We start from the raw sequence: 26,368 nt of genomic DNA, 5'->3' as shown, positions 1-26,368 counted from the left end.
AAACATTACTCTTCTACCAAACAGAACGGTACGAAGCGTCTGTCACAAAACAAACATCATAAAATCGTTACATCGGACAAATCTAAAAGTGATATTCAATAAAAACTTGAAAGCCCCGGGCACCAAAAATCATACGCGGAGGCCGTACGCAGCGGGGAAAATCAAAACCAAACATTAACATCACTACATAAGACGTTGGACATCCTGACGAAGACTATGAACAACCTAGTGTCGGAAACGAAAAAAAGAAACGGAACAGAAGAATTATCCGAGTCACAAACAGGAATACATGGAGGAAACAAAAACGGAGGTTCAAAAAAAATCAGAGGGGTAAGAAAACAGCACTAAATTTATCCTTTCGATCATTGACAGATGATGAATATATTTTATTACGTAAAGGTCAAGGATTCTGTCCAAGAACTAAATCACATGATAAAATAAAATTAGCGGAATAAGTTTTTAAATTTACACGTCGCTTACGTTTGAAAGAATATTTCTTTAGTGAAAATGAAAGTTCTGACAGAGATTATTTTCAAGATCTTTCCATTTTCAACAAAAAACATTCCTCATTTACACCTCCCAGTGGACGCGATATCTATTTGGACTTTTATATTCAAGCTCTATCACAGGAAATATTACAGAGTGATAAAAATAAACGTTTATTTAGTAATATTTTCAAGTCTGAACTGTCTGCTTTACAAAGTCTAGCAAATGATAAAAACATTGTGATTAAAAAAACTGACAAGTCTAGTACAGTTGTGATAACGAACAGTGATGACTATACAAACGAAATGAACAGGCACTTGGAAGATAAAAACTACTACAAAAAACTTAATTATAATCCTGAAGAAAAAATAAAAAGTAACATTCGCAAATGAAATTGAGGAACATTGTCATAAAATAAGTCAAGAATTTTGTTTATTCCCGAACGAGTTATGTGTTCCTCAATTTTATATATTGCCCAAAACACATAAAACACACGATAAATCGCTGCCACTGGGATATCCTGGAAGACCAATTGTATCTGGATACAACTTTCGAAATATGTAGACTTTTTGCTAAAACCCAAAATGCAAAAGCTAGTCATATGTAAAGGATACTACGGACTTTATAAACAAATTGAAGAGTATACGTGTCCAGCCGAATTCATTCCTAGTTAGTCTTGATGTTTCGTCTTTATATACAAATATACACCATGACGATGGTATTATGCATGTAAATATTTTTTAACGAAAGATAGTGATAATAATACTTTATCCGTTGACGACATCGCTAAACCGATCCAGTTGGTCTTGGAAAAAACTATTTTCAATTTAATAATACAAACTACCTACAGAAGATGGGCGTTGCCATGGGTAGTTCCATGGCACCGACATACGCCTCTTTGTTCATGGGAAAAGTTGAAGAGGACTTCATGCAATCTGTACCAATTAAACCAGAGGTATGGTTGCTGTTTCTTGATGACATTTTCATGGTATGGAATGACTCACTGGATAATTTAAAGATTTTTATTGAAAAAATTAACAGCCAGCTTCCATCCTTCCATTAAGTTTACGTACAGCATATCGTAAACTTCAGTTACCTTCCTGTATGTAAAAGTGTCAAAAGGTAATTCATCAGATATTGTCACAGACGTTTTTGTGAAGGGCACTAATGCTCATCAACACTGAGAATTTTCTTCGTCACATCCTAACTCATGTAAGCGTGGACTACCATTTAGCCAGGCTGAAAGATATAGACGTATTATTTCTAATGATACACAATTCGAAAATAGTTTGCCTGAATTACGGCAATATTTTATTGACAGAAACTATCCCGCTGTTATTGTTGACAATGCTTTGAGTAAGTTTTCATCAATGTCACAGACTGATGCGCTAATCCAGAGTGAAAACAGTGACAGTGTTTGTGTACCGTTTACTATAAGTTACAACCCATCATTGCCTAATATAGGCGGTATTGTGCATAAGTACTGGGATCTGTTACGTTTATCGAACAGTAAAAGTGTCAAAAATTTGCATACTTACAAACCTATTGTTGCGTTCGAACGTCCACCGAACACAAAAGACATGTTAGTTAAATCTAAATTTGCAGAACACAGCATCGACAGTTTCAGTTCCTTTAAATATAATAGACGTAGATGTTCCTATTGTTGTAACATTGTCGAAAAATCATTGATTTCCAGTTCGGTTACTGGTGAGCAATTTGATATACGCTGTAATACCGACTGTACTTCAAAGAATGTGATATATCTAATTACTTGTAAAAAATGTCAGAAACAATATGTCGGTCACACTAATCAAAATGTTTCAAAACGTATGAATAGCCATCGTTTTGATATAAGAAACTTCTTAGACCCGACTTACTCTTCTCACGTGGTGGCGCACTTTAATTCGCCTGGACATTCAGTTTGTGGTTTTTCGTTTTTGCCTTTTGATATTGTTGGTAATGAGTTTAGTCATTTGTGTAAAGAAACGTTTTGGATACACAAATTACAAACTATGTATCCAAAAGGGCTCAATGCAAAACTTTTATATGACATACAGCTATTTAAATTCATTGTACATGTAATCATTCATTGTTAAGAATCGTTTGTTCCTATTCTTCCTTTTTTTCATATTTTTATAGGAACATGACTGTGTATCTTTGTGATCCGGTGATAATTTATATTACGCTGCATTATTGCTGCTATACGTATTTATTTACTTAATTATAGGTATCAATTATTTACATGTACATGTAGTTTTCATTATAATACGTTACAACTAAAACATGTGACGTCCGTCACAATTTTACTGTCGTCAGTTTCCCGCTATTTTAGCGTAACGTAACGTACTATGTATGACGTTATTTCCGTTGTTTATTACTATAATTGTTATTCCCTGATGAAGGCATGTAGCTGAAACGTTTGAGTTATAATAAATTTTGAAAGTGACAGCGTGTTTGATCTTTATCTACTTCATTATCACCATTTTCAGTACATTTTTTTAATTAAATATACAGTGAAGGCGTTTATCCTTTAAGCTGGACAAAAGGTATTATTGTCCCGATTCATAAAAAGGGAGATAAGGCCGACCCAAACAATTATAGAGGAATTTCTCTAATTAGTACTATGGCTATTTTCTTTATGTTTAAGAAACCTATTAGATAAATGGTGTGAAAGTATGTCAATTTTCAATGATATGCAGTTTGGATTTAGAGGTAACAGGAGTACAGCAGATTGTGTTTTTTTTTTTTTGGGGGGGGGGGGGTTGCATAGCAAAATTCAAAAGGTAAATCACTTTATTGCGCTTTAATCGATTACGAAAAGGCCTTTGATACAATTCGCCCTGATGACATTTCCACCCTAATTCCTTAAATATATTTTGACTCCATTCTGTGATTAGCATAGAAAATTCAATAAACATCGCAATGCAGCTCCGACTGTCATACCTGAATGAGAAAGGTCTTTTTTAATTACAAGTGGTTTCTGTGTAAGTCTGGTGAACATCCATTAAGCGAATCAATTTTTTTGTTGTTGTTGTTTTTTAGTGTTTTTTTTTTTTTTTTTTTTTTTTTTTTGTTGGTTTTTTTTTTTTTTTTTTGCCTTTTTTTTTTGCCTTTTTTTCCCTTTTTTCGGTTCTGCTTTTTGTGGCAGTAACCAGTAACTAGATGAGGTCAAATGCCCAAATCTGAAAACATATGGAAGAGTACTTTCTAATGATGCTATACAACAGGTACGATGAAGAAACGTCAAGTATTTAATGGAAAAAGTAGCTTAAAAAAATCTGCTGTCAGGTCTGGTCATTAATATCCTCATTTGAAAACGAAATTGAAGAAGACACTGACGCCACAGACCAATTTTCATGAAAATTCAAATGGTTCATGAAAAGAAATCGTTTACAGGTATTTCTATTTTTAGCTTTTAAATTAGCTGCCTTAACAAGAGGCACAAAATGCATCTGCTTAAATAAAGAGCTGGGCCCAGTTGTTCGAAACTTTAACAGGCGATTAAGCTAACGGTCGGTTAACTTTTAGAGTTACATTTCGACATTTTAGAAGACTTAGTGAAACCTATTATAATTTAAGAATTATGAACACTAAAATGTCTTAACAGTAAAATTAAAACATCCTACTATTGGTTCCCATCATGCCTTATATTTTAAATCAAAATTTAACAGGCCGTTAGTTTAACAGCCGATTAAAGTTTCGAACAACTGGGCCCAGACCTTATAAAAATGCTTGTATCTTTCATCAATTAAATTCATCATTATACAGAATATTGATCTAGATATCATAAGCTCTTTCTGTGTTACTATAGGACTAATAAAGGTATACACTGAGTAATAATTTGAAAGATAATTTATCAGTTTCCTTTCGAAATGTTTCACTACGACAGATAAGTGAAGATGAGGAGAATTTCATTAAAATTAACTTTAAATCCACGGTAATTCTACGGGATAATTTTACTTTACATTAAATAATATTTGTTTAGAATGGTACAAAAAAATTAGACAACTGGAAATTTGAACAACAGATAAGTGCTGCACTGACATAGGAGATTGTACCCTTTTGTCCTCCCTACTTTGTGCTAGTTAAACTAGACGGAGGAGACAAAGGCAGATCGTCACCAACTTCCCCCGTCAACCGATTCTAATCAAAAGGGAACCGGTCCTTAGATCCCTTTCCAAACACATCAGTTTTGGGTGTTTGACTCATCCCCCGTAGACTAGCATCGGCATACCTTTTTTGCTTTGACGACGGCGTATTTGAATACTTTCGTACATTTTGAATAACTGGTGGCATCGTTGGTTTAGCAGCTGCGATTTAAATGTGTTTGCGTAGGTTTTTAAGAACAGTATTACTTCTGAAACAGGCACAGAATCTGTTTGCGCAGACGATTCAATACACTTTGTTCTTTTGTTGTTATTTGATTTTGTAAGTGAAGAATAGATTGGTGTGAGTGATGGAGATATGAATTCTGCGTTGGCAATTTATCTAGCTTCCGAAAATCCGATGCCCTATGTGAATTTGACATGGAGTTACTGTAACTGTTGTACTTTTTTTTCGACCTTCCAGTCTTCTTGCAGTCCCGAAACCTTGTTAATTGTGGCTTGCTGCAATTCACGCAATAGACGACTGCAGGTGTCATTAACTTCCTATTAATTTTAAAAGAAATTAAGTTATTTTGGACCCTCGTGGGAATCCTTAAAGGCTAAGTGATTAGAAAACACTAAGCGAATATTTGGATGGATGCCATACCACAAAATACCGTGCACGAAAATTCAGGGAATATTCTGTTGTGAATTCAACTTAAAGACAGAAGAATTTGTAGCAATTTATGCTTGCATAAAATATAATGAAGAGTTAATGTGCCACAAATTAATTGAGCCGTGCCACGAGAAAACCAACATGGTGCATGATGCTGGTCGCAAATGCACTATGTTGTTCTTCACATGGCATGGCTGAATTATATTTCTTGTTAATATTTCAATATTCTACAATAGCAAAGGGATTAAGCTACGGACACTCTTATACAAATGCCTTAATATGGATTAATGCGTCTTTAATGAATGAGCAAGAAATATCAGCAATAACTGCTAGTTGTCTCCCATTCATTGTCCAATATCAGCACTAAGAAGAATTAATAAAAAAGAAACAAGCTTTTCTTGAAATTTAAATTACCTTTCTCTCCGTTGCAGAGAAAAGCTATTATAATTCCATATTTTGGAAGACAGTGGTTTGTAAACATTGCATTACCATATTACATAGCCTATCTATTATTGAAAGGTATTTATTTTCAAAGGGAAAGCGTTATCGTATGCGAGTTTTCCTTTCTTCCATTGAATAAATTAAATATGAATACGTATTGACTTTTGTATATAGCTTTGTCTTTATATACGCAGTATCTTTCAGTTTCTACTGATGTCGTACCTCGTCAAGTCATGGATGTAGTTTTTGGCTGGGTATTTGTTTTCACATTTCTTTCAAAAATAATTCTCGTTACATCCGATTTCGACATAAAGTTTGGACATTTACTTGTGCTTCGTGAACACGATCAGATACAGCAATGTGCGGAATGTATTCTTGAACAGGTAGGATATTAAAATATACATTCCTAGGATTTTGCTTTACAATGTACATGCTCAACTATATACATGTATTTAGATAAAGCGTTTACATATGTAGTATGAATTGTTTTTAATAAAAGTAATCTACTCGTTAGACTTGATAACTTTACTTTTTTCGGTAGGGTTTAAAGGCTAGGTTTGCGGGGCGGTGGATGTTATGGCCATTTTTCAACAGTATTTTAGTTATGTAATAACTGGCATGCAGTGTTCTTGGACTTTGTACAAGTACTTGTCCACATGAATCACAAATGGAGGACTTCAGACACAAGGCTTTTTTTTTTAACAAGTCATAACTGAAGAGATACGCCTTGTCTATGGATAGAACTCGTAACCACGGGATGCGAGGTTCTGAGCTCTCGATATCGAGCTAAACGGGAAATATGTAAAGATATGTCAGAACTTGATATTTGAAAATATGAACAATTATGACATAAAGTCGTACAAAAGACGTATAAAATGGTATTAGTAGCTCTTCCTCGCTTGGCGCTCAGCATTAAGAGGATAGTCCTATTACTGGTCAGACCAGTGTCAGTATGTGACTTGGTGTCATGTTAAGTGTCTACGGCGTGATATTCCAATGGCAGCAATTTGTGAAAATCAGCCATTGTGACGACTACTACAGACTCCGTCGTTTATGACGGACAAAGTGTTGAAAAAGACGTTACACCCGAACACATACCCTCACTTACGCAACACACACCAACACAAAATAAAGGTCCTATCAAAGTATAGAACGCCAGCAATCAAAATAGAAGCAGACACGGTTTCGCGCAGTCTGGTCAGGGTCCATGCCGTTCGCTTTCAAAGTTTATTGCAATTAGAGAAACCGTAAGCGGACAGCATGGCTGGTCTGAACCCATGCTGGTCGCAAAGCCACTATGTTGGTTTTCTCATGGCGCGGCTCAAATAAATCTGTAAAACTCGACTTCGGATCAAACATCTTACATTTTCATCTGATGCACCAACATTCTGACATTGGAAACTCGGCGAACATTATATGGACATTGTATATATTATAATGTTATACCTATGTTATGAATTATTTATGGTAACAAAAGAAGACTGTCTCGTATGTAATTTGAAATAATCTGCATGCAATGTGTACTTTTGTTGTATAAAGAAATGTAACTGTTTGTTATTAATGAACTTAAAGTACAGTAATTGTAATAAAAGAAATGAATTTATATTTTCGTTTCTTTATATTACGTTTTAACTCGATAACAAAAGCTATTATACATTGTTTTAAAGTATAGTTATATCCATGTTTGCGGCGAGTGTTAAATGGTCTCCTAAATATGTTACTTACTACATTCGCAGGATAAGTATGTTGGGGCACGTGTATCTGATGAGACCGGTGAATGCGAGGGACTGTCTCATTCGTGGGGGAAGAACCAAGCCATAGAAAGTGGATATGGATATGCGAAGATTATATATGTGCAAGAAACATTTGAGCCACCGGTATATATTTCGTGTTTTTTAAAGATAAGATTCAATAACTAGATTTTTTTTCGTCTGCCCGCTTAGCTCAGTAGGAAGAGCGCAGACCTACGGATCACGGGCTCATGAGTTCGATCCACTTCGAAGCATATGTTCTCCATGAGGATTGATAAAAAAACGACATTGTGTCTGAAATCACTTATTCATGCTGGGAAAGTGGCAGTTACTTCAGGAGAACAGGTTAGTACTGGTACAGAATCCAGGAACTTTGGCTACGTTAACTACTCGCCGTTATGTTACTGAAACACTGTTTAAAAAGAATATATAAAAAAAAAAATAAATAAATGGCGCATTACCAAAAAGAAATAATATAAAAATGTTTTATTTTTTACCCATGAAATATTTCACTGAAAATAATGCCGTTACCAGTTTTAATTGATGTTTCACAAAACAGTATTACGACTGCACTGCTTTAATTCCAGATTGAGGTAGACCACATAGCTTGGAATATCCCTGGTGTTCTGGATGGAGGAGCAAAAATAGATTTACATTACAATTGGCCATCAACCGTTTGGGGAGAGTAAGAAAATGTTTTTAACATACATAGACATGTACATTTGAAAAGTACCCGACTAATCAGTTAATAGCTTTTGTTTTCAATTTCACTCAAACACAAGTATACGTGTAGGTCATGTTGCGAACTACCAGAACCCAACTGTGCCCTTCAGATACTATATCGAGCATGGATGGCTATTTAGGTGGGTAAAATCATCAATCTTCCGTATCAGCTGGATGGCTTTCTCTTGTACCGCCACATAACTTATTTCCTCAAAAAGAAATGAAATTAATGCTTGTTATAGTACGATATTTTTGAGCAACTATTATTAAAATAAAGTAGCTAACTTCAATGAGTTATGTATTCTAGAACTCTGCTCGCTGGGCATCGAAAACCTGTATTAGTTTATCAGTAAAGGATTTGTGAGTCCTCGGTAAAATTGTCCTCACTGTGACTCAAACAAATGAACTGTGTTTTATTTGTCAGACAACTATACCTAGGTTGTTTTGCATGTTATCATTACACCCACATCCGCGGATCCAGAAGGAGGAGGGAGGTCTGGGGTCCCCATGACTCAAGATGCAATATGTGGGAGCCGCTACATCTTTCCGAAGGCGTATCTTAAACTGAAAAATGTTAATGAGCAGTAAAGTAGCTGCACATGAGTGTTTGCCACTGTAATACGATGAGATACACACAGGTCAAAACACAGGTCAAAACGATAAGGTCAAACATGGAGGTCACATGTCTATATGTCGTGTCCGCTCCACATTAACCGCTTGTATATAAAATAGTCTGCTACACTGATCAAGACAATACGCAGAACGCATGACACACGTCAGTGGACCCAAGCCGTAGGTCGCCCGCCTGCTAAACTCAGTAGGGAGAGCGCAGGTTTGTACAGGTACAGTAGTTAGGTTAGCTGCCCGCTGTTAATTCACTGATTCACTGTTGAGAAACGGCGCCAAACCCATACCAAACAAGGTCTAGGTCACTCTTTGACAAATGTTAAATAACCTTTTTTTCAGTTCCGCTTCAAATATTCTAAACCGCTGGGGATTTTCATAAAATTCACATTGTTTTTTTTTTACATCAAAAAGACAAAATACAGAGTACAAGACCCATACCGCATATTCCAACTTTTATAACTAGATCTATCTCCAGTTCTTTATTTGACGTCAATGGCTATGACATCATCCTGACAGAAGGGTTGTCGGGCGTCAGTGATCACAGGTTTCAGATGAGGTAAATAATGTTCACATACTTGCATAAGCAGGCACGCTTTTGACTGAAAAAATAATTGCCTCAGTGTAATCCGCATAATTTGCTTGAAAATTTAATCGTCTAATTAGTATATGACAAAACAGCTCAATCTGGTAAATGCTTATACCAGAAGCAAATTATCAAGGATTTGTATGAGTTTGGATCCTCAGGAAGATTTTATTTCAGATATTTTTTCGGTCAAATCAAAGGACTCTCAGAGCCACAGTTGTGACTCCATCTTTACAAAATTTAATCAGAATGTTTGTCTTGATGACCTCTAGTTCAATATCGAATCGGGGTTATGTGGGTTTAAAAACTAGGTCACCCGGTCAAATCAAAGAAAAAGGCTTGATAACACTCTAGAGGCCACGTTTATGACCACATCTTCATGGAACTTCATCAAAATGTGTACCTTTATGATCTTCAGGCCATTTTCGAATCTGAGTCATCTAGGATCAAAAACTAGGTCACCTGTTAAAATCAAAGAAAAGCCTTGTGTATGCAATAGGTGCTGCATTTTAGCTCACCTGTCACCATGTGACAGGATGAGCTTTTGTGATCGCCCTTCGTCCGTCATACGTCTGTCCGTTCGCAATTTCTTGTGAACGCGATAGAGACCACATTTTGCAACCCATTTTATTTAAACTTGCACATAACTTGATTTGGCATAATATCTCGGTTCCTTTCGAAACCTGGCCAGATCGCTTCAAGGGTTCTAGAGTTATGGCCCCTTAAAGGGCCAAAATTTGCTAATTTTGGCTTGTGAACATTTTACAATTGATTTTAATAAAAACTTGCACTTAACTTGTACTAGCATAATATCTCAGTTTCTTTCGAAAACTGGCCTGATCTAATCATGAGTTTAGAGTAATGGCTCCTTAAAGACCCGAAAATTTTTATTTTGGCTTTTGCAGCCAAACAGAGACTTCATTTATGGTTTGATTTGATACAATCTTGCAAAATAATAGATCTTGGATTCCATGAAGCATCCGGTAGATCCAATCATAGGTTCCGGAGTTACGGCCCCTGATTGACCCCTGAAAGAGCCAAAATTTGTTAATTTTACCTTGTTTACACGATAGAAGTGACATTTTACATCTGATTTTAACCACACTTATAAAAGACCTAAGTCACAATCATATCTCGGTTCCTTTCGAAAACCAGCTAGATTCCGTCATGGGTTCTAGAGTCACAGCCCCTGAAAGGGGCAGAATGTTCTATAGTGGCCCTTTCAGCCATAATAGAGGTTTCACTTATGCTTTGATTTGAAACAAACTTGATGATCTCTATGCCAGGTTCGAGACTGGGTTATGTGGGTTCATAAACTAGGTCACCAGGTCAAATCAAAGGAAAAGCTTGTTAACACCCTAGAGGCCACATTATCGTAAAACCTCGTATATTCTGCGCATGTGGTGTGCTCTAATTTAAGAATGACGTATCAGTAAAGAGCAAACATCGCCTACTTCCGGGCTAATATTGCGCCGCCCAAATATAAAAATGTTTACAGTAGATCATTTCTCAAATTTGATGATAATTTTTCTATCTTAATATGATAAAATATAATTGGTAAAGTGTCTTTTATAGTAAAGTGTTAATTTATGAACAATTACAATGTTTATTAACGCGCTACTTGTTTTTATCAATTAAGCATCCATGAAATGGGACACAGTCGTCTTATTTTTGAAGAAAGGAATGGCCACGCAAGTATTGCCGAAATGCACTATTACTCTTTCTCAGAAGGGGACTTCAGTGTGTCAAAAGAACATAGGATTTCGTTTATAGCCAACGAAAACGTCCTTCGGGTAAGATACATATATACTGTAATGCACTACATTTATTCCTATTATAACGGCAAGATGAAATACGCTCCAATACCTGTATTTTCTTCGGTTCGATTCTTATTTTGGCTGTACGAGGGCCTATCTAAAAAAATGACAGTCGTGCAGAAATATGGTACACAGTCTGTGTATGTACAGTCTTTAAATTGTTTATCTCTTCAATGTATTTTCCTTTAACAGTTTCCAGTACTTAGTCGTTTTAACACGTCCTAGTGACTGACTGTCCTAACGGTGTTTGAATTTGTACAACAGTATCCATTATGTTAAAGAAGATGGAATGCCAAACCTTTTTGATACTTGAAGTTCCTTTTGCAATAACTGGTCTACGGTCACCTTTTCGCAGACACAGTCTGTTGTCAACGCGACGCTTTGGCTCATTAAAAATATATCTTATATTAAGAGCTGTGATATTGTGCGATCATCTTAATTTGAGAACTTTTCCATCGTTTCTTTAGCATATTTGACTCTATGGGCTATTTGCTCCTCGGTTAACATGTAAGGCACCCATAGGGCGAAAACGTTACTTAAAACCAAGTGCTTAGTGAGAACTTCATGAGTTCTACCGGTTGACATACCAAGAAAAGATACTTTCTCGGACAAATTTTTGTACTAGCGTGTTCATCAACCAAACTTCTTACAGCAGCAATGTTCTTTGACGTCACTGCTGTTTTGTCCGCCAAAACGAGGCCTGACTTTAAAGAATGCCTGGCCATTTTTAAATTTACGTGCCCTCCTGTAAAATAATTATCTCCAATACTGCAAACTTCACATATGACGTAAGCAGTTACCAAGTACCTGATTTGCATGAATTTTTAAAGGATAGCGAACTTTGATGTACGTTCTAATTTCAGATTTTTGTTCGCTTTTTATAGCTACAGACATGTATTTTGCTCAGTGTATACGACTACACTTGAGACAAAAATAAATATCTCCGAAACGGTACGATAATGTTCAATAAAACTTTGCAGGATATTATAAAAAAGTTACTCATGTATCATCCGTGTAAAACACGAGTTTCTTGCTTGTCAAACTACTCCGGAAGGGCGGGTCATGGCCCTAGTACATGTACTAATTAACATGTTTTGATTTTTATCCTTTTAGGTTCTTGCTGATGACGAGATCATAATGAGGAGGACATTGCGTATCGTTCGTTTGAATGATTTCAGACAGGTTATTGTCCGCAACAACAACGCAAGCCACCGGACTCTGTTCATTCACCGCTTTGAGTTCACTGCAGCGTAATTTTGACATGGTTTTCAATAAAAAAAAAAAAAAAACGTTTCAAGATAATCATTTCTTATTGATATTGTCTTTATTGCCTTATCTAATACCAAGCCGAATCGTCTGTTTTAAATATAATGAGCCTGGACAGGATCCATGCTGTTCGTTTTCAAATCCTATTGCAGTTAGAGAAACCGTTGGCGAACAGCATGAATCCAATTGTACTATGTTGGTTTTCTCATGGTGCGGCTCATATATAAATGCAAATAGTGCCTCTGTACAAAACAGTAACCATAAGCTAAATTCATCAGCTGCTCTAGCTGTTAATCTCGATTTTTTATCGTATAATATTTTTATACAGGAATGCATTCCTACAAAAATACGTATTTTTGTCCACTAAAACGTTTTGTGAGTACCAGGATAATTGACTAAAAGTTATAATATAAGGGCTGTATGTACCAAACACCTCGACCGTGAAGAAATGTTGAAGACTCATGCTACAAGAATATCTAATTTTCAGTATATCTCTATTTACAACAGTGAATAAGAACAATGTGTATACTCTTTGTTTATTTTGCTGAAAACAGTCGGTTATCGTTCATAAATAACAGAAAATGTTTCAATGTACTGACAGGTAAAACGAATTTTGAGAGAACCGTAACTCTACGTACTCGAATATACTTGCATTTCTCACATACGCATAAGTTGGTCGTTAATACTATTAAAGTATTTTGGAACAACCTGAAAATACCGTGTCTCAATAAACTCATGAGACTGTTTTATCCATGACAATCTGGTCGGATATTTATTTGGTAGCAGGGTACACTTCGAATTTTGGCCCCATTCAGTATTTGTTTTAATTAGAACTTCTTGATTTTGGATGTCTGTAAATTAAGGTGAGAGATAATGATTGAAAATGTATACAGCCGACACATGTAAAATTCTGATGTCAGTTGTAAAACTAACTGCTGGTAGCTTTGTATGAATCAATGAGGCACCTTTCGCGGAAAATTCAAATCACGGATGGGTTCTGTGCTTGTTAATTGATACTCAGGAACATTTTCGCTATTTTGTGAAAAAACTAGCTGGATGGGCCCCCATTCCGTTTATATCCTGAAGTTCAGTAAGGACTATTAAATTGAGAAATGCAATAAAATTGGGCATTTTTCTTGCAGCGGGATCATTGCAAGCTGTTCAAAAAGCGCAAAATTGATGATTTTGGCATGCTATTTTTCATGGATGGTGTAAAACTTTCGTTTTGATAACTTTCTTTATTCTTGTATGAGAATCCTGATCTTGCCATTAATTAAAAACACAAAACATGCACGCACTTTATAAAATGGCCACCCTGATTCCGCTCATAAGGGAAGTGCAATATTGCAACTCGCGACATGTAAGACTGTCCGCGCCCAAAATTATCGAATCTAAGTGTACCCTGCTACCTTTACATCTATAAAACTTTTAACATACTAATTATCGTCTGTTACCTGTACCCATTATCTTATCATATTTACACACATTTCAATTCCCGACTATGCATTTAAAATATTTTGCGTTTTGAGTTTTACACAAGCTTAATTAATAATTTTCTAAATTGATTTCGGTACTTCTATGAAACCAAATTTCACTACAACAGCTTAAAGGTACACCATGACTCTTTTCGGAAATGGCAGTTATTTAAAAGTTGTGTGCTATACGGCTGAGGATAAGCAAGTGTCTGCATAATGAAGAATTTCCTTTTTTCATTTAATTTTCTTTTCTTTTTTTTTTTTTTGTTAAAAAAAGAGTGAAAACATTTAATGTGCAGTCAGCGATATGAAATAAAGTAATGTGTTAATGAGTTATCACGGGAACCCTTAAAGGCCAAGTGATTAGAAAACGCTAAGCGAATATTTGGATGAATGCCATGCCACAGAATACTATGCACGAAAATTCAGGGAATATTCTGTTGTGAATTCATGTTAAGACTGAAGAATTTATTGTAATTATGCTTGCATTACATATATTAAATGAGTTAATGTGCAACACATTAACTGAACCGTGCCATGAGAAAACCAACATGGTACATTTGCGACTAGCATAGATCCAGACCAGCCTGCATCCGTGCAGTCTTATCAGGATCCATGCTGTTCGCTAACGGTTTCTCTAACTGCAAAAGGTTTTGAAAGCGACCAACATGGATACTGGATCCATGCTGGTCGCAAATGCACTATGTTGGTTTTCTCATGGCGCGGCTCATCTAATGCATTGGCATTTTACATGGTGAGACTTAATTTCCTAAAAGTATGAACTTCCATACGAGTGCTAGAAATACCTAGAAGTGTGCCACTAAACAGTCAGTGTCTTAACTGATTAAAAAGTTAGCAGGTTTCGTAATAAAATATGGTTGATAAATCAGCTCTGGTGTACAGCTTGACATATTTTAGAACTCCTATTGTTCAAATAAATTGAAGAAGTAAAAAATGCTATTTCAAGAATGACTTTTAGCGATGTATTTATACACTGACTTTATATGCAAGTTGCAATAAATGGATACATCTATTCCTTAGACGTCTAATTTATACCTGACAAGATATTAACACCGGATCTTTTTCTTTATCATATTTATCATTTTATTATCAGCAAAATGCTGGAGTTTGCATTAATAAGCAAACGAAGCAAATGAGATATTCGTATACATAACCATAGTTACAGATGAAAAAAAAAACCAACGTTCTAAACGTTATGGAATTTTGAAAGAACCGTTTGTTTTGTTTGTTTTGGGTTTAACGCCGTTTTTCAAGAGTATTTAAGTTATGTAAAGTGGACATTTAACCTATTAGTAACCAGAGTTTCGGATTCTGTACCAGTATAAACCTGTTCTCCGCAAGTGACCGCCAAATTTTCCCCAAATCAGAGGAAATGAGACAATGTCTTTTATCAAATCGTCACTCAGAACATACAGCCCGCCCGGGTATCGAACTCACGACCCCGCGATCCGTAAATCTGCGCTGTCCCTATTGAGCTTTTGAACAACAAGGAAAAGAAATGTACAAAGTTTCAGTGAAGTCCATCATGTGACTTTTAAATTAAACTCTATTGAAACAAATACAGTCGAATACCGTTACCTATATATTCAAGGGACTGTAAAAATTGCATCGACGTATCCGAAGTTCGACGTAACAATATCGACTATCTGGGACAACTTTATACTTGTGTCGGACGTCTATATTGTCACTATATCCAATGTTTTTTTTCAGAGGGTTTTAAAGGGGAAAGAAATAATATAAAAAGTAAACATGATTTTAATTTTATTGACAAAAAACATCTTAATTAAATAGTACATACACACATTTAAGTTTTAAATTTTTCAAAATATACGTGTAAACATTAAAATGTAGCATTTTATTCCTTCCATAAACAAGTCTGAATGCAGCTGTAATGTTCCTAGTTGAGTAGTCATTTTGACTGTGTTCGATAACGAAAATTTGTACCTGTGTAATACGCATATTGTCACTCAATCCTAAACGGAAGATACAGAAAAATATTTCATCCAAATTAGTTGTTGTATTGGAAAACAATTGCCCGCTTGCACGCTGTTTTATAAGACTAATTATTGGGAATTAAATGCAAACTTCCTAACAATTTGAATTGGATTAAAAATTAAATAACAACACACTAACTTGATTATGATAAATACATCGCCGGACAACAATAGGTTGCTTTTCACACCTTACAAATAACATGGATATTTTTTGACACGCTGTGATATCGACGAAACCAGGTGTAAAAACATTACAGGTAAATTGACGGGACTGAAAAATCTCATCGAGCTAAACAAAATATCGAGCTAATCATATCGAGGTAATGATAAATAATTACATTAGAATATATAGGGAAAAATCGGGACTGACTAAAACACATCGTGCTAACCGGAGTATCGAGCTAACCGATATCGAGGTAACGATATTCAACTGTAATTATTGTGAAAATATTCAAGGATTATGTAAATGTTTGTGAAGATGTGGGAAGTTTTGCAAGTTTTTTTTTTTTTTGTTCTTTTTTTACATGAAATCCATCCGGCAGATGTTTAGATGAAACCTGTTGGATGTAAATTTAAGCCAAGTTGAAAAGAGCGGCCTCAATCTCACAATATTCAGACAAGCATTATGAAACTTAGTAAACAGATTTATAATAAAAAAAAATATGTGCAAGTTTTAAGTGAAATCCTCTTACTGTCCACTTTTCTAATGATCGTACTAAATATGGTAAGTATGGTAAACTGTTTCTTCTTAAAAAGCACTAGGTAAAAATTCACCTGGCGTAACATGCTACTGGGCACATTGTAACAATTCCGTGTTCTTTTTCAGGAGATGACTCATGCTGAACAGGTGAAAAGTTTGATTTGGCAATAGTTACCACGGCACCGCAGAATCCCAGCTTTAACGTCATTTCAGCAAATCAATACTTGAGAGGATGTCTTGCTTGAAACATATCGAGTTCAGTAGTAAGAGTAACGAACGAACAATAATTTATCAGAAATTTGAAGGTCACAACAAAAATAATAACAAAAAACATACATGTACCCCAAATCATTCATACAATATTTAAAACTCATATTCTGAAAAATGATTGAAGAAACGGCAATTAAAACAAATGTTCACTCCTCTATATCAAGATCAATGTTTATATACGCTATTGAAAGGATCAGGTTGTTTTAGATTTCGGCATGACCAGTATTTCAACCCAAAGTTTCTTGTTGAGGAGTCTAGCGCTCTACTGTGATACCAGTATAGATCATCTCGATGCGATACGTTACAAACTAATGAAAAAAGAATAAAGGAAGACGTGTTTACGGAGCAGTGAAAATAAAAAATATAATAAACTAAATATATGTTACATGCTTTAACATCATGAAGTTGCAGAATAGAAGTGGTATGTCCCGGGAGTCCCATCAACATTTATATCATTTGCAATAGCTGTTTGTACAACATCCCCAGAAATATATGCGTCAAAGTCGTTCATTTAAAGTAGGACGCAATAAGCAAAAACATTTCGCGAAACAAATCCATGTAACCGTTGCAAATCCCCAGAAATCTAGTATGACATCAAACCCATGTATTTATATGCACTAATTTTGGTGTCATGTTATGTGTTATATTTTATTCAAATAACGTTTGTTTCATGAAATGCTTAATACCAAGTTGAATAACTATAAAATGGTTTGCTTCTAGGGTGCTTGAATACCAATTATGAAGAAAAGATAAACCCTGTGTATCACCATATTTGACACATAGATGTGCTCTGATGTGGTTTGCTATGGTCCTTTGTCTGCGATAAAGTTGCCCTGTTTTTGGTCGTATTACTTTGGATATCACTGATCTCCTACCCCCACCCCCGTGTGACATTTTCATTTATGACGTATATGTCAAACTCTAGTTGTTTGTTTTTCTGTTTCACAATGGCTATTGAGTCCGCATGTGCATACAGACATTTGAAAAGAATAAAGTAAATGTAAAAATTAAAATAATTTTATTGTGACAACATAAACAAAATTTAAACATACCTGTGATGGTTCACCGTACTTCAATAAAATGGTGTCTAGAAGGATAACAGATCTTCAATCACCATTTAACTGGGCATGTCAATCCTCGCTTTGTATTAATAATCGGCTTTCTTTTCTATATATTTACATTATTTTTCGAAGGACATTTTATCTAGATTAAAGAGTGTTTTGCACCCTGAAACATTTTCCATTAATACATTAATTTCCGTGTCTAACGGACATCATAACTTTTATTGTAGTCCCAGATAGTTTTTATTTATGTCGAAATATTTATTACATTCAGGTCCCCAAGATACCTTCGGTGCGAATACAATTACCATCAGGTATTGAAATACTAGACCGATGCATGAGAGAGCATAAGGTAACAAAGTCCCCGTACATTTAAAGGTCCACTACTAAAACCGGAATGAGTATTATTTGAAAACCAGACATTGTAGCTGAGACTTCCTATTTACTGAAAATATGACCCACTGCATCGGATCTGACCATATAGTCATGAATATGTTCAAGAATAATCGACAAATAAGCAAAAAAAAATATGCCTATTTCAAACCGAAAGTATGTTTTCCGACTGCTTACGAACCCGTCTGCGCATCTTCGGATTTTTTTCGGAAGAATCCTCCGATACGAGGCTATAATTTATAAATAGATGCAAAATATATTATATGCCCAAACGATAATGTGAATTTTACATACTTAGCATAGGGAATTCAACATTTTCGTAACTCACAGAAACTTCATGAAAATCATTCTTATAATACAGGTAATATACAGCTATACTACAAGTTTTTGGAAGAACAATATAGGCCCTTCCCGAATAAAAGTGTTTTCACAACTTCGTCTGCAAACTTTTTCAGTTAATCTCTTTTCAGCATAGTTTTAAGATAAACCATGAACCATGCCTATAGGTCAAAATCCAAGGTCACAAATGGAGCTCAAAGATCAAATTTGTCCTTCAAATTTCGTGTGCAGAGCAAACTGTGTCTGATCTGATGCTTAATAAGGTTTAAAGGTTCAATAATGCTTAAATGATAATTCTTGAAACGAATTAACATCAATTTATAACCAACTCTTTTGCACACTTGATCAGTCATATCTGTACATTTATGCATAGTATTTTATGTGAAGAGACTCGTTCTCATTTTCAGTGCGAATATGAAGCATAAAAATAAAACGTTTCTGTAGAAAATTTGTAACGATTACGACACGCTTCTTGATCAATTCTCTTACTTTGCAAATGAAATGCTGATCATACCTTCTGGAATTGAAGTAATGTTGACAGTCGTATTGTTGACTTTCGTCGAACATTTTATATTACAGGAAAATTCATCTGCCATACCAAAATAATCCGTTTCTTTTGTTTCAAATGAAACAGTCGTGTGGTAGGGGATATGGAACGGCGGATTAAAGAGGATTTTATCCCCCTTTACTTTAAAATCATAAAGTTCCCCTTGGAAGGAAGATACTTTCTTCACATCAGCTGCAAAATTACTTGTGACCGACTTAAGTTTTAATACATCAGAGCTGTCATCTTGACGTTTCCACTGTAAGTTCCGTGGTTGCAACTGAATGTCCAAACGATATCCATTGTAACAACGTTGTTGATTCTGGTATTTTTTCATGTCGATCGTCACCACGTTACCACTTCTTTCACGTGCTACAAATTTGTTTAACGGCGAGACACCTTGGGATGCAAGATATTGATACAACATGATCTGCTCATCACTTGTGAGTATCACTTTGCAAAATTTTCTATACACATGATTGGAAACCGTATTTCATTAAGCGCTTCCCCGAGACATCTGCGCTTGTTGTCGGGAGTCACGTCCAGTTTATTTGAAATACACTTAGCTTCTGCCCAAGTTGATGCAGCAGTAAAGATGTTCTCTTCGTCTTCGGCCAAGTCGTCGCTCTTTAACAAGCTAACTAATGTAGCTTTCGAAATAATCCGAAAACCATCAGACATGAAAACATCGCTCGCATTCTCTAACATGAATTCAAAGCATTTCGTTTGCAGTTCCTTCATTTTGTAATATATGGCTTGTTCATGAATCGTACAAACATTCCCGGTGCTTATGTTTTTTTCCAGAAACGTAGAACAGTTGGCTACGAGCCCTGCAATAGCGTATTGCTTAGCAGCTTGCAGGCATTTTAAGACATTTTTACCATCAATGTCGGACTTGTCAGTATACATAAACCTGTAGAAAAAGAACCACCATATCTCATATCCAAGTAGTAATGTAATTATGGTTATCTATTTGGAAATATGAAAAATTGAGTAACAGTATACATGCAAAAATATGGATAACGCTTGTAAAGCCTAAGTTACATCACTCATTACTATATTCAAAATGTAACTCGTAGCGATTATCAATGACTGTACTGATATTAAAATAATTGAGCTAAAAGTCTTTTGGCTTAAAACTATCTTACCTGATAAGCACCCGCATGGTTTTAGACTCTACATCATCAATCGTCACTGTACTGTCAGGAAAACCTTTATTTTCGTTAAACATGGCCTCGAATACCCTGCTGCGCATGCTCAAGACGAACTTGTGCGCTGGAAGCTTCACCGATGGCTCTTTACTGAATCTCAAAGTGACATCAGAGAGATGTTTAGATAAACACAGGTGATCTAAACATTGACTCGCTGTCTTTGTATCTCTCCAGTCGGGGCTTGCACTTCCCAATCCAGTGGTCCTAGAATCATTAAGTACAGTTAAAATATGTACTTTAGGAAGTATTCGTGAAATAAACTTTTTCGATTTCAATTTGGGTGTGTATTATATAGATGTGTTTAAAAGTGCTCCAATGTCAATATCGCATGCAAACAAAATCATTGCATTTCATAACCAAACATCCAACCCGAAATTATTTAAAACTGTGACTCGTGTCTTATACAGACAGTTTTGTTTACCTTGTTTATTGATTGTTAAGTGACAGTGCAACTCTAATAAATCAACATTTTCTTTATGGAGTACCATTTAGGTCTACAGTTAGCAGAAACAAGAGTCGGTTGTGTTTATACATATACAACATAACAATATATACCGATATACCATCTTGATAAATTATATTTTATTGTAAAACTTAATAAATTCAATAACTTTAAAATAAGATACTTTCTACATAGAGTGGCGCAATATATTTTATATGTTTTTTTGTCTTTTGTTGAAATTTTAGAATGCAATATGTCTGATAACTTCACCTTGAAAAAAATACATATAAATGAAATTGATCAAAACCATTGTAACCATAAAACAGATAGAAAATTTATTTGTTTTACATGTAAGAAAAAAATCTTTCCCTTGTGACCAGACCTACGCCACTCGTGAAATTGCTGCATCTCCTCTAAGTAGACATAAAACAGCAACAAAACCGGCCGTTTTAGCACAGTTCTAATTATGCTTTAATTCCAAAAATGTGATAGTTTCTGCAAAAATATTATATTTTCTTGACTGTTTTAAGCATGCCTCAATTATCTTATGATGTAAATTGTTTCGCATTTTTAGTATAAAATCTATAAAATTCAACCTATCAATGCTTTAATGCAAACGGGATATAGAAATGTATTGTTTGATTTGGCTTGCCAAATCTGAGAAATTACCGGTTCAATCTCCATTTAGAAACTTTAGAAAACTTATCTCATAAAGCATTTATTTTAGCATTTGATATGCAATACCTGTAAAAGAAATGTTAAAAGCTGTTCTTCAAAAAGGAGGGATTTGGGGTTCAGAAATGTAATTTTTGTTTTGGTTTGGACCATCAACTTGATTTAGATTTGTCAGGAAACTAAGAAATCTCTAGCGGATCTCTAGCAAACTTATATCATGTAATAAGCGGAATAGGTGCTTGTGTATATAAAAAAAGGCATGAAATTATTACATGTGTGATATTGATTACCTGAATGATTCCACAAAGTCGGATGAAGTTTCTTCTCGTACATTACTTCGGGCCATTTCGATATTTTTTAGCTGTAAGTGAAAGTAATTCTGTTTCAGTAATAACAAAGTGCAATACATAAAGGCCAACATGCTAGAACAGTACGTCAGAAGCTAACCGTCTTGCATATGTGATGTACTCACTACAGAAATGCCGTTTTATGGTGGCTGATTTAGGACATTTCGTTATTTCGCGATGGTGTGTGCGGGCGCGATATAGGAAGCACATTTCGTTCTGTCGTCCTGGCGCGCGCTATGCCTTGTAACGAAACAAAGGACGCGATAGAACAAAACATTTGATTTCGTAATGGCGTGTTTGTGTATACGCCAAAATGAACAGAAATGTTTGGTTGTCTCAAGTGTCAAGCATGCCAGGATGACACAACGAAATGTGCTACTTAGCAGCGCGCACACAAACACGACATAATGAAACATTCTATAAAACAAAATCTTTAAATATGGTGTGCATGCCATAGAAAAATAGAATGTTTCGTTCCGTCACATTCCATGTTTGTCTCGTTGTTAGTTTCATTTTGACGCGTTTGCGCATGCACCAATATGACATAAAATGTTCAAAATTTTGTTATGGCGCGTTGGCGTGCCCGCCAAAACGACACACACAAATTTCAAAATGACGTTATATTGTCAAACAATCATCCCTGCCTCCAAGCAATTCACGTGACGACCTTCAATTAATTGAAACATGAATATCTAATCATATTATATTCAAGAGCTAGTTCCATCAAAATTTCGGGCAACAGTTTATGAAAAGTCATACTTTATTTGAGTAGTTTCGCGTGAATGAGATGATCCCCTGTTTACATCATTGGCATGGTTTGGAGAAATGCGTATGATAAGGTTATATAAAACGTAGCAATTTTTGTCAAAATTTATAAAAAAATACTGTAAATGCAGTAAAAAGTTCAATTCTGAAAAAATCACTTTTTGTTTTTTTTACATGACTGACCAGTCAGAACGGACAAACATTACCTTATGCCCGGGTATACGCGATTCATGTATTCCCAGTACGTTTCCTGTTGCAGATTCATGTATTCCCATTTTACAGATCAAATACTAAATTTTTTACAAAGTTTCATCAAGAAATGTTCAGTTTTAAGAAAGATATTGACAGCTTACTATGATCACTCCCAGTCGATTTACATAACCCGGATTCATACCCTATATTCATTTTTTTTTCTTTTTCTTTGCATAAGATTTTTATATTGAATTTAAAAGACTTTTTTCAATACACATAAAATATAGCAGGTTTTGTTAAAATGTATACTGAAATACTGTAAATGCAGTAAAAAAAATCAATTTTGATAACATTAATCACTTCTTGGGTTTGTTTAAATGTGTGACAGATCAAAACCAACAAAAAGTACCTTATACCCATGTATACGCGTACCTTTTTCCAAATAAGTCCCCTGTACTTTTTGTTCAAAAGTTGAAAAATATATTCTCCAAGGCCATAAAAACATTTAGGGTCGGGCCAAAAATTTAGGGTAGGTCGGGATACATGAAACAAACAATGAACAATTTTTTACGCCTAACGCCAACGCAAATGTATGTCAAATGTGCTTTTTGAATAAAATGAATAATATGAACAGATAAATTTATAACATGAGTAATTTAAACATTCCATAAGAACAGGCACAAATGTCTTCATATCAGCAAAAGCCCCAACTGTCTCACCAAGATCAATATGAAATACCACCACGGGTGCATATTCTACAAGAGATAGAAGCAAGGCTAGATTGGAGATTAAATGGAATTGAGGCACAGCTACAGAAAAAAAGGGTCAGTGACAATTTCTAAATTGTATATTAAAAACACGAAGTACATGTACAAGAAAAGTACATTTGAAAACCATATGTACATGTACAAACCAAATCATAATAAAAAAGTGAATGTGTTAGATGAAACAGTGAAATGCTATGTAAATCAGCATAAAAGTTCTTAGTGACTATTATGAAAACTGAAGTTATTATGTGAAAGTACCATGTGATCTTGTCTAAAGAGCGTGTTATTATGTTAAAACGTTTTGTTATAATGTCAAAGTGAGTAAACAAGGTACAAGTTAAATTGTAATACTGTTTAGTTAAAAAAGGGGCATAACTTAAGGAAATAAAACTCGACATAGATAGTACGTCACATTGTGCATATCCACTTCATGTTGATGCCGTATGCAATGTTTCATATGAATTAGATGGAAACTGTAGGGAAACTTTACAACACAATGTACATATAATTTAATTGTATTACGGGTCAATCAAAAATGGCATAATCAGCCATGACAGTCTCGATAACATGCGCATGACCGCTTTAGTTTGATGATGTATACCAGTTTTACTTCAGTCCTGAGGGGTCGTGTACACAAGAAAGTATGACGGACGGACGGATTGTCGGACAGTGCAAACACTATATATGCTACCCGGGTCTTCGACACCTGGTGCATAAAAGCGAGTCACAATGGAATGGTGACATTGTATGTGTTCATAGTACATGTACGACTGTAAAATGAATAATGATTATTATTATATAAACATATTTATCACATGTTTGATGTCACAGGCGTGAAATATAGCCATTACATAAAAGTGTAATAAAGCTTTGACGTCGACGTCGTTTAAAGTATAGGTGACGTTGGTCAAATTGTCTTGTTTATACTAGTTATAGAAAGAAGATTCTTTATGGTTCGGCAGGAAATGCTAACATGTGATAAAAAGAATATTACATTTTGTGACTTTTAACATTGAATATTATTAAACTCGTTGAACAAAATTGATAAATCGCTCGGCAGAGCCTCGCGTTTTATTATTTTGTTCAATTTGTTTAATACATTCAATAAGAAAAGACACTTGCGTATTATCCCCTATAAGTGAGTTTTCTGTAAATCACTCAATAAAGATAATTTAACTTCAACTGTCGATTTCACGTCAAGCATTTGGATGAGTAAAACGTATACATGTATGAAGCAGCAAAATCTAAATTTTTAAATAAATCACCTTAATTTTCAATCCGAGCTGGTTAAATTTCTTTTTCAAGTTTAAATCAGTTTACTGTTTAATATAAATTACCTTTACCTTCAATCCGGGATGTCAAGGTTAAACACGTCAGCTTGAGATAATCTAGAAACTGGCCTGGTCGATTTTCTGAAAATCGTTGGTAGATCATGTGCGTTTTTTTTTTTAAATCTATATTTATTTTTATCTCGTTATTTATTATCATTAAGTGTGTAATAATCCCATAAGTCGTGATCGTTTAAGGTATTTCTTCACGTTCGGATCATTTTATTTTTGCTACAATCAAGCGCGTAGCTGCCTGTACGCAGATACGCAGCTACGTAATGAAAATAAGGCAAGCATGCATAGTCATTTGGTAATATCATTTAACGGAGAATGTTGTACGCAACACATAGTTAAAATCGATCTATCTAGTGTCTGAATGTTTCGGGATTTTCATCTTGATTTATGCGTCTTTGTGTTTGTATGTATGCCGGTGTATGACAATGCGACATGTGAAGGCATGCGGCTGGGCTGTAATGTCCATCATCTGGTGTTGTGGTCACGCGAGGATGAGCACATTAAATTCGGGTTGTTCAAAATAAGGAGTTACCTAATAAACGTAGTAACACACTATCGTCTTAAACACCGGGTCCCACTTCTCTGATACAGCGGTGGTAAAGCAATTAACAAAGATTAGACTGTAGGGCTGGGCTTATCTGACAGTGATTGTAGATAACCTTACAAACATAATAGAAACATGTGCTTGAGCAGACATAAATTTGGTACAATTTGGAATTATTATATCAAGTCAATACACATGCATTAACCTGTGCAGTTTGAATGTACGGATGATGTTCATTATTATTGATCAACAATTATCATTAAGTGTGTAATAATGTCTCAAGACTTACAATATGTTGTAAATTATAAATACTTGCTTTATAACTGTAACAGTCTGATGGGAACACTTGCATATCAAATGGGTATATCCAAAGGGTAGTATTCAGGAATGATAATTATATTATATAATCCATTTTTCATACCAGTGATTGATTTAAAAAAAAATAAAAAAACACCTTCTAAAAATCTAGAAAATAAATTTAGAATGTCATGGTTTTTTGTTGTTGTTGTTGTTGTTTGTTTTTGTGCATTTATCGCCTGCGTCGTCTGTTTTCAAATACTGAGTTCATATAACAGTCCCAAAGTATTTTCTGTACTTGTAACCTACAGTTTTGTGGTTTTTCTTTCCCTTTTGTCTTCGTGGTGCCCGGTCGATCCAAATGGAAGTATAGTCTCTATCAACATCCTAATTCCAAAGCAGAACTGCAAATTGGGATCTCATGTTGTATTGCATATCACTGAAAGCTATCCTTTTATCTTGGATTATGTTCATGACATTATTGAAACTTTCAACGTACGATGCATTACGGCCCAGCAGATAATCCTCTGGAC

General features: G+C 35.0%; 2 protein-coding genes across 2 annotated transcripts; one reads left to right on the top strand and one right to left on the bottom strand.

The window, feature by feature from the left end:
* The first annotated feature begins 216 nt into the window (after positions 1-216).
* On the top strand, positions 217-19,133 carry LOC123541444 (uncharacterized). Its single transcript, XM_053525871.1, has 10 exons — positions 217-330; positions 1,337-1,441; positions 5,883-6,071; positions 7,425-7,565; positions 8,027-8,124; positions 9,265-9,345; positions 11,012-11,165; positions 12,303-12,371; positions 18,251-18,328; positions 19,116-19,133. The coding sequence occupies exons 1-10, from the start codon at positions 217-219 to the stop codon at positions 19,131-19,133; spliced, it is 1,047 nt and encodes a 348-aa protein (XP_053381846.1).
* Positions 19,134-19,702: 569 nt separating this feature from the next.
* On the bottom strand, positions 19,703-25,004 carry LOC123540272 (BTB/POZ domain-containing protein 2-like). Its single transcript, XM_053525870.1, has 4 exons — positions 24,917-25,004; positions 21,871-21,941; positions 20,401-20,667; positions 19,703-20,165 (listed from the first exon to the last, which is right to left on the bottom strand). The coding sequence occupies exons 2-4, from the start codon at positions 21,924-21,926 to the stop codon at positions 19,703-19,705; spliced, it is 786 nt and encodes a 261-aa protein (XP_053381845.1). The 5' UTR covers positions 21,927-21,941; positions 24,917-25,004.
* Between the last annotated feature and the right edge of the window lie 1,364 nt (positions 25,005-26,368).

This window comes from Mercenaria mercenaria, chromosome 16 (assembly GCF_021730395.1).
Source record: "Mercenaria mercenaria strain notata chromosome 16, MADL_Memer_1, whole genome shotgun sequence".
Lineage (NCBI taxonomy): Eukaryota > Metazoa > Mollusca > Bivalvia > Venerida > Veneridae > Mercenaria > Mercenaria mercenaria.
Note: the sequence above shows the minus strand (reverse complement) of the source record. Positions and strands in the feature narration are given on the sequence as shown.

What these genes read in the sequence shown, in the direction of transcription:
- LOC123541444 (XM_053525871.1), top strand. Translation starts at nt 217, where the DNA reads ATGAACAACCTAGTGTCGGAAACGAAAAAAAGAAACGGAACAGAAGAA. An exon ending in GTTCAAAAAAAATCAGAGGG is followed by an intron (nt 331 to 1,336) that starts GTAAGAAAACAG and finishes AACTACCTACAG; the next exon opens with AAGATGGGCGTTGCCATGGG. An exon ending in AAGAAACATTTGAGCCACCG is followed by an intron (nt 7,566 to 8,026) that starts GTATATATTTCG and finishes CTTTAATTCCAG; the next exon opens with ATTGAGGTAGACCACATAGC.
- LOC123540272 (XM_053525870.1), bottom strand. Translation starts at nt 21,926, where the DNA reads ATGGCCCGAAGTAATGTACGAGAAGAAACTTCATCCGACTTTGTGGAA. An exon ending in GACTTTGTGGAATCATTCAG is followed by an intron (nt 20,668 to 21,870) that starts GTAATCAATATC and finishes TAATGATTCTAG; the next exon opens with GACCACTGGATTGGGAAGTG. An exon ending in ACCATGCGGGTGCTTATCAG is followed by an intron (nt 20,166 to 20,400) that starts GTAAGATAGTTT and finishes CTTTTTCTACAG; the next exon opens with GTTTATGTATACTGACAAGT.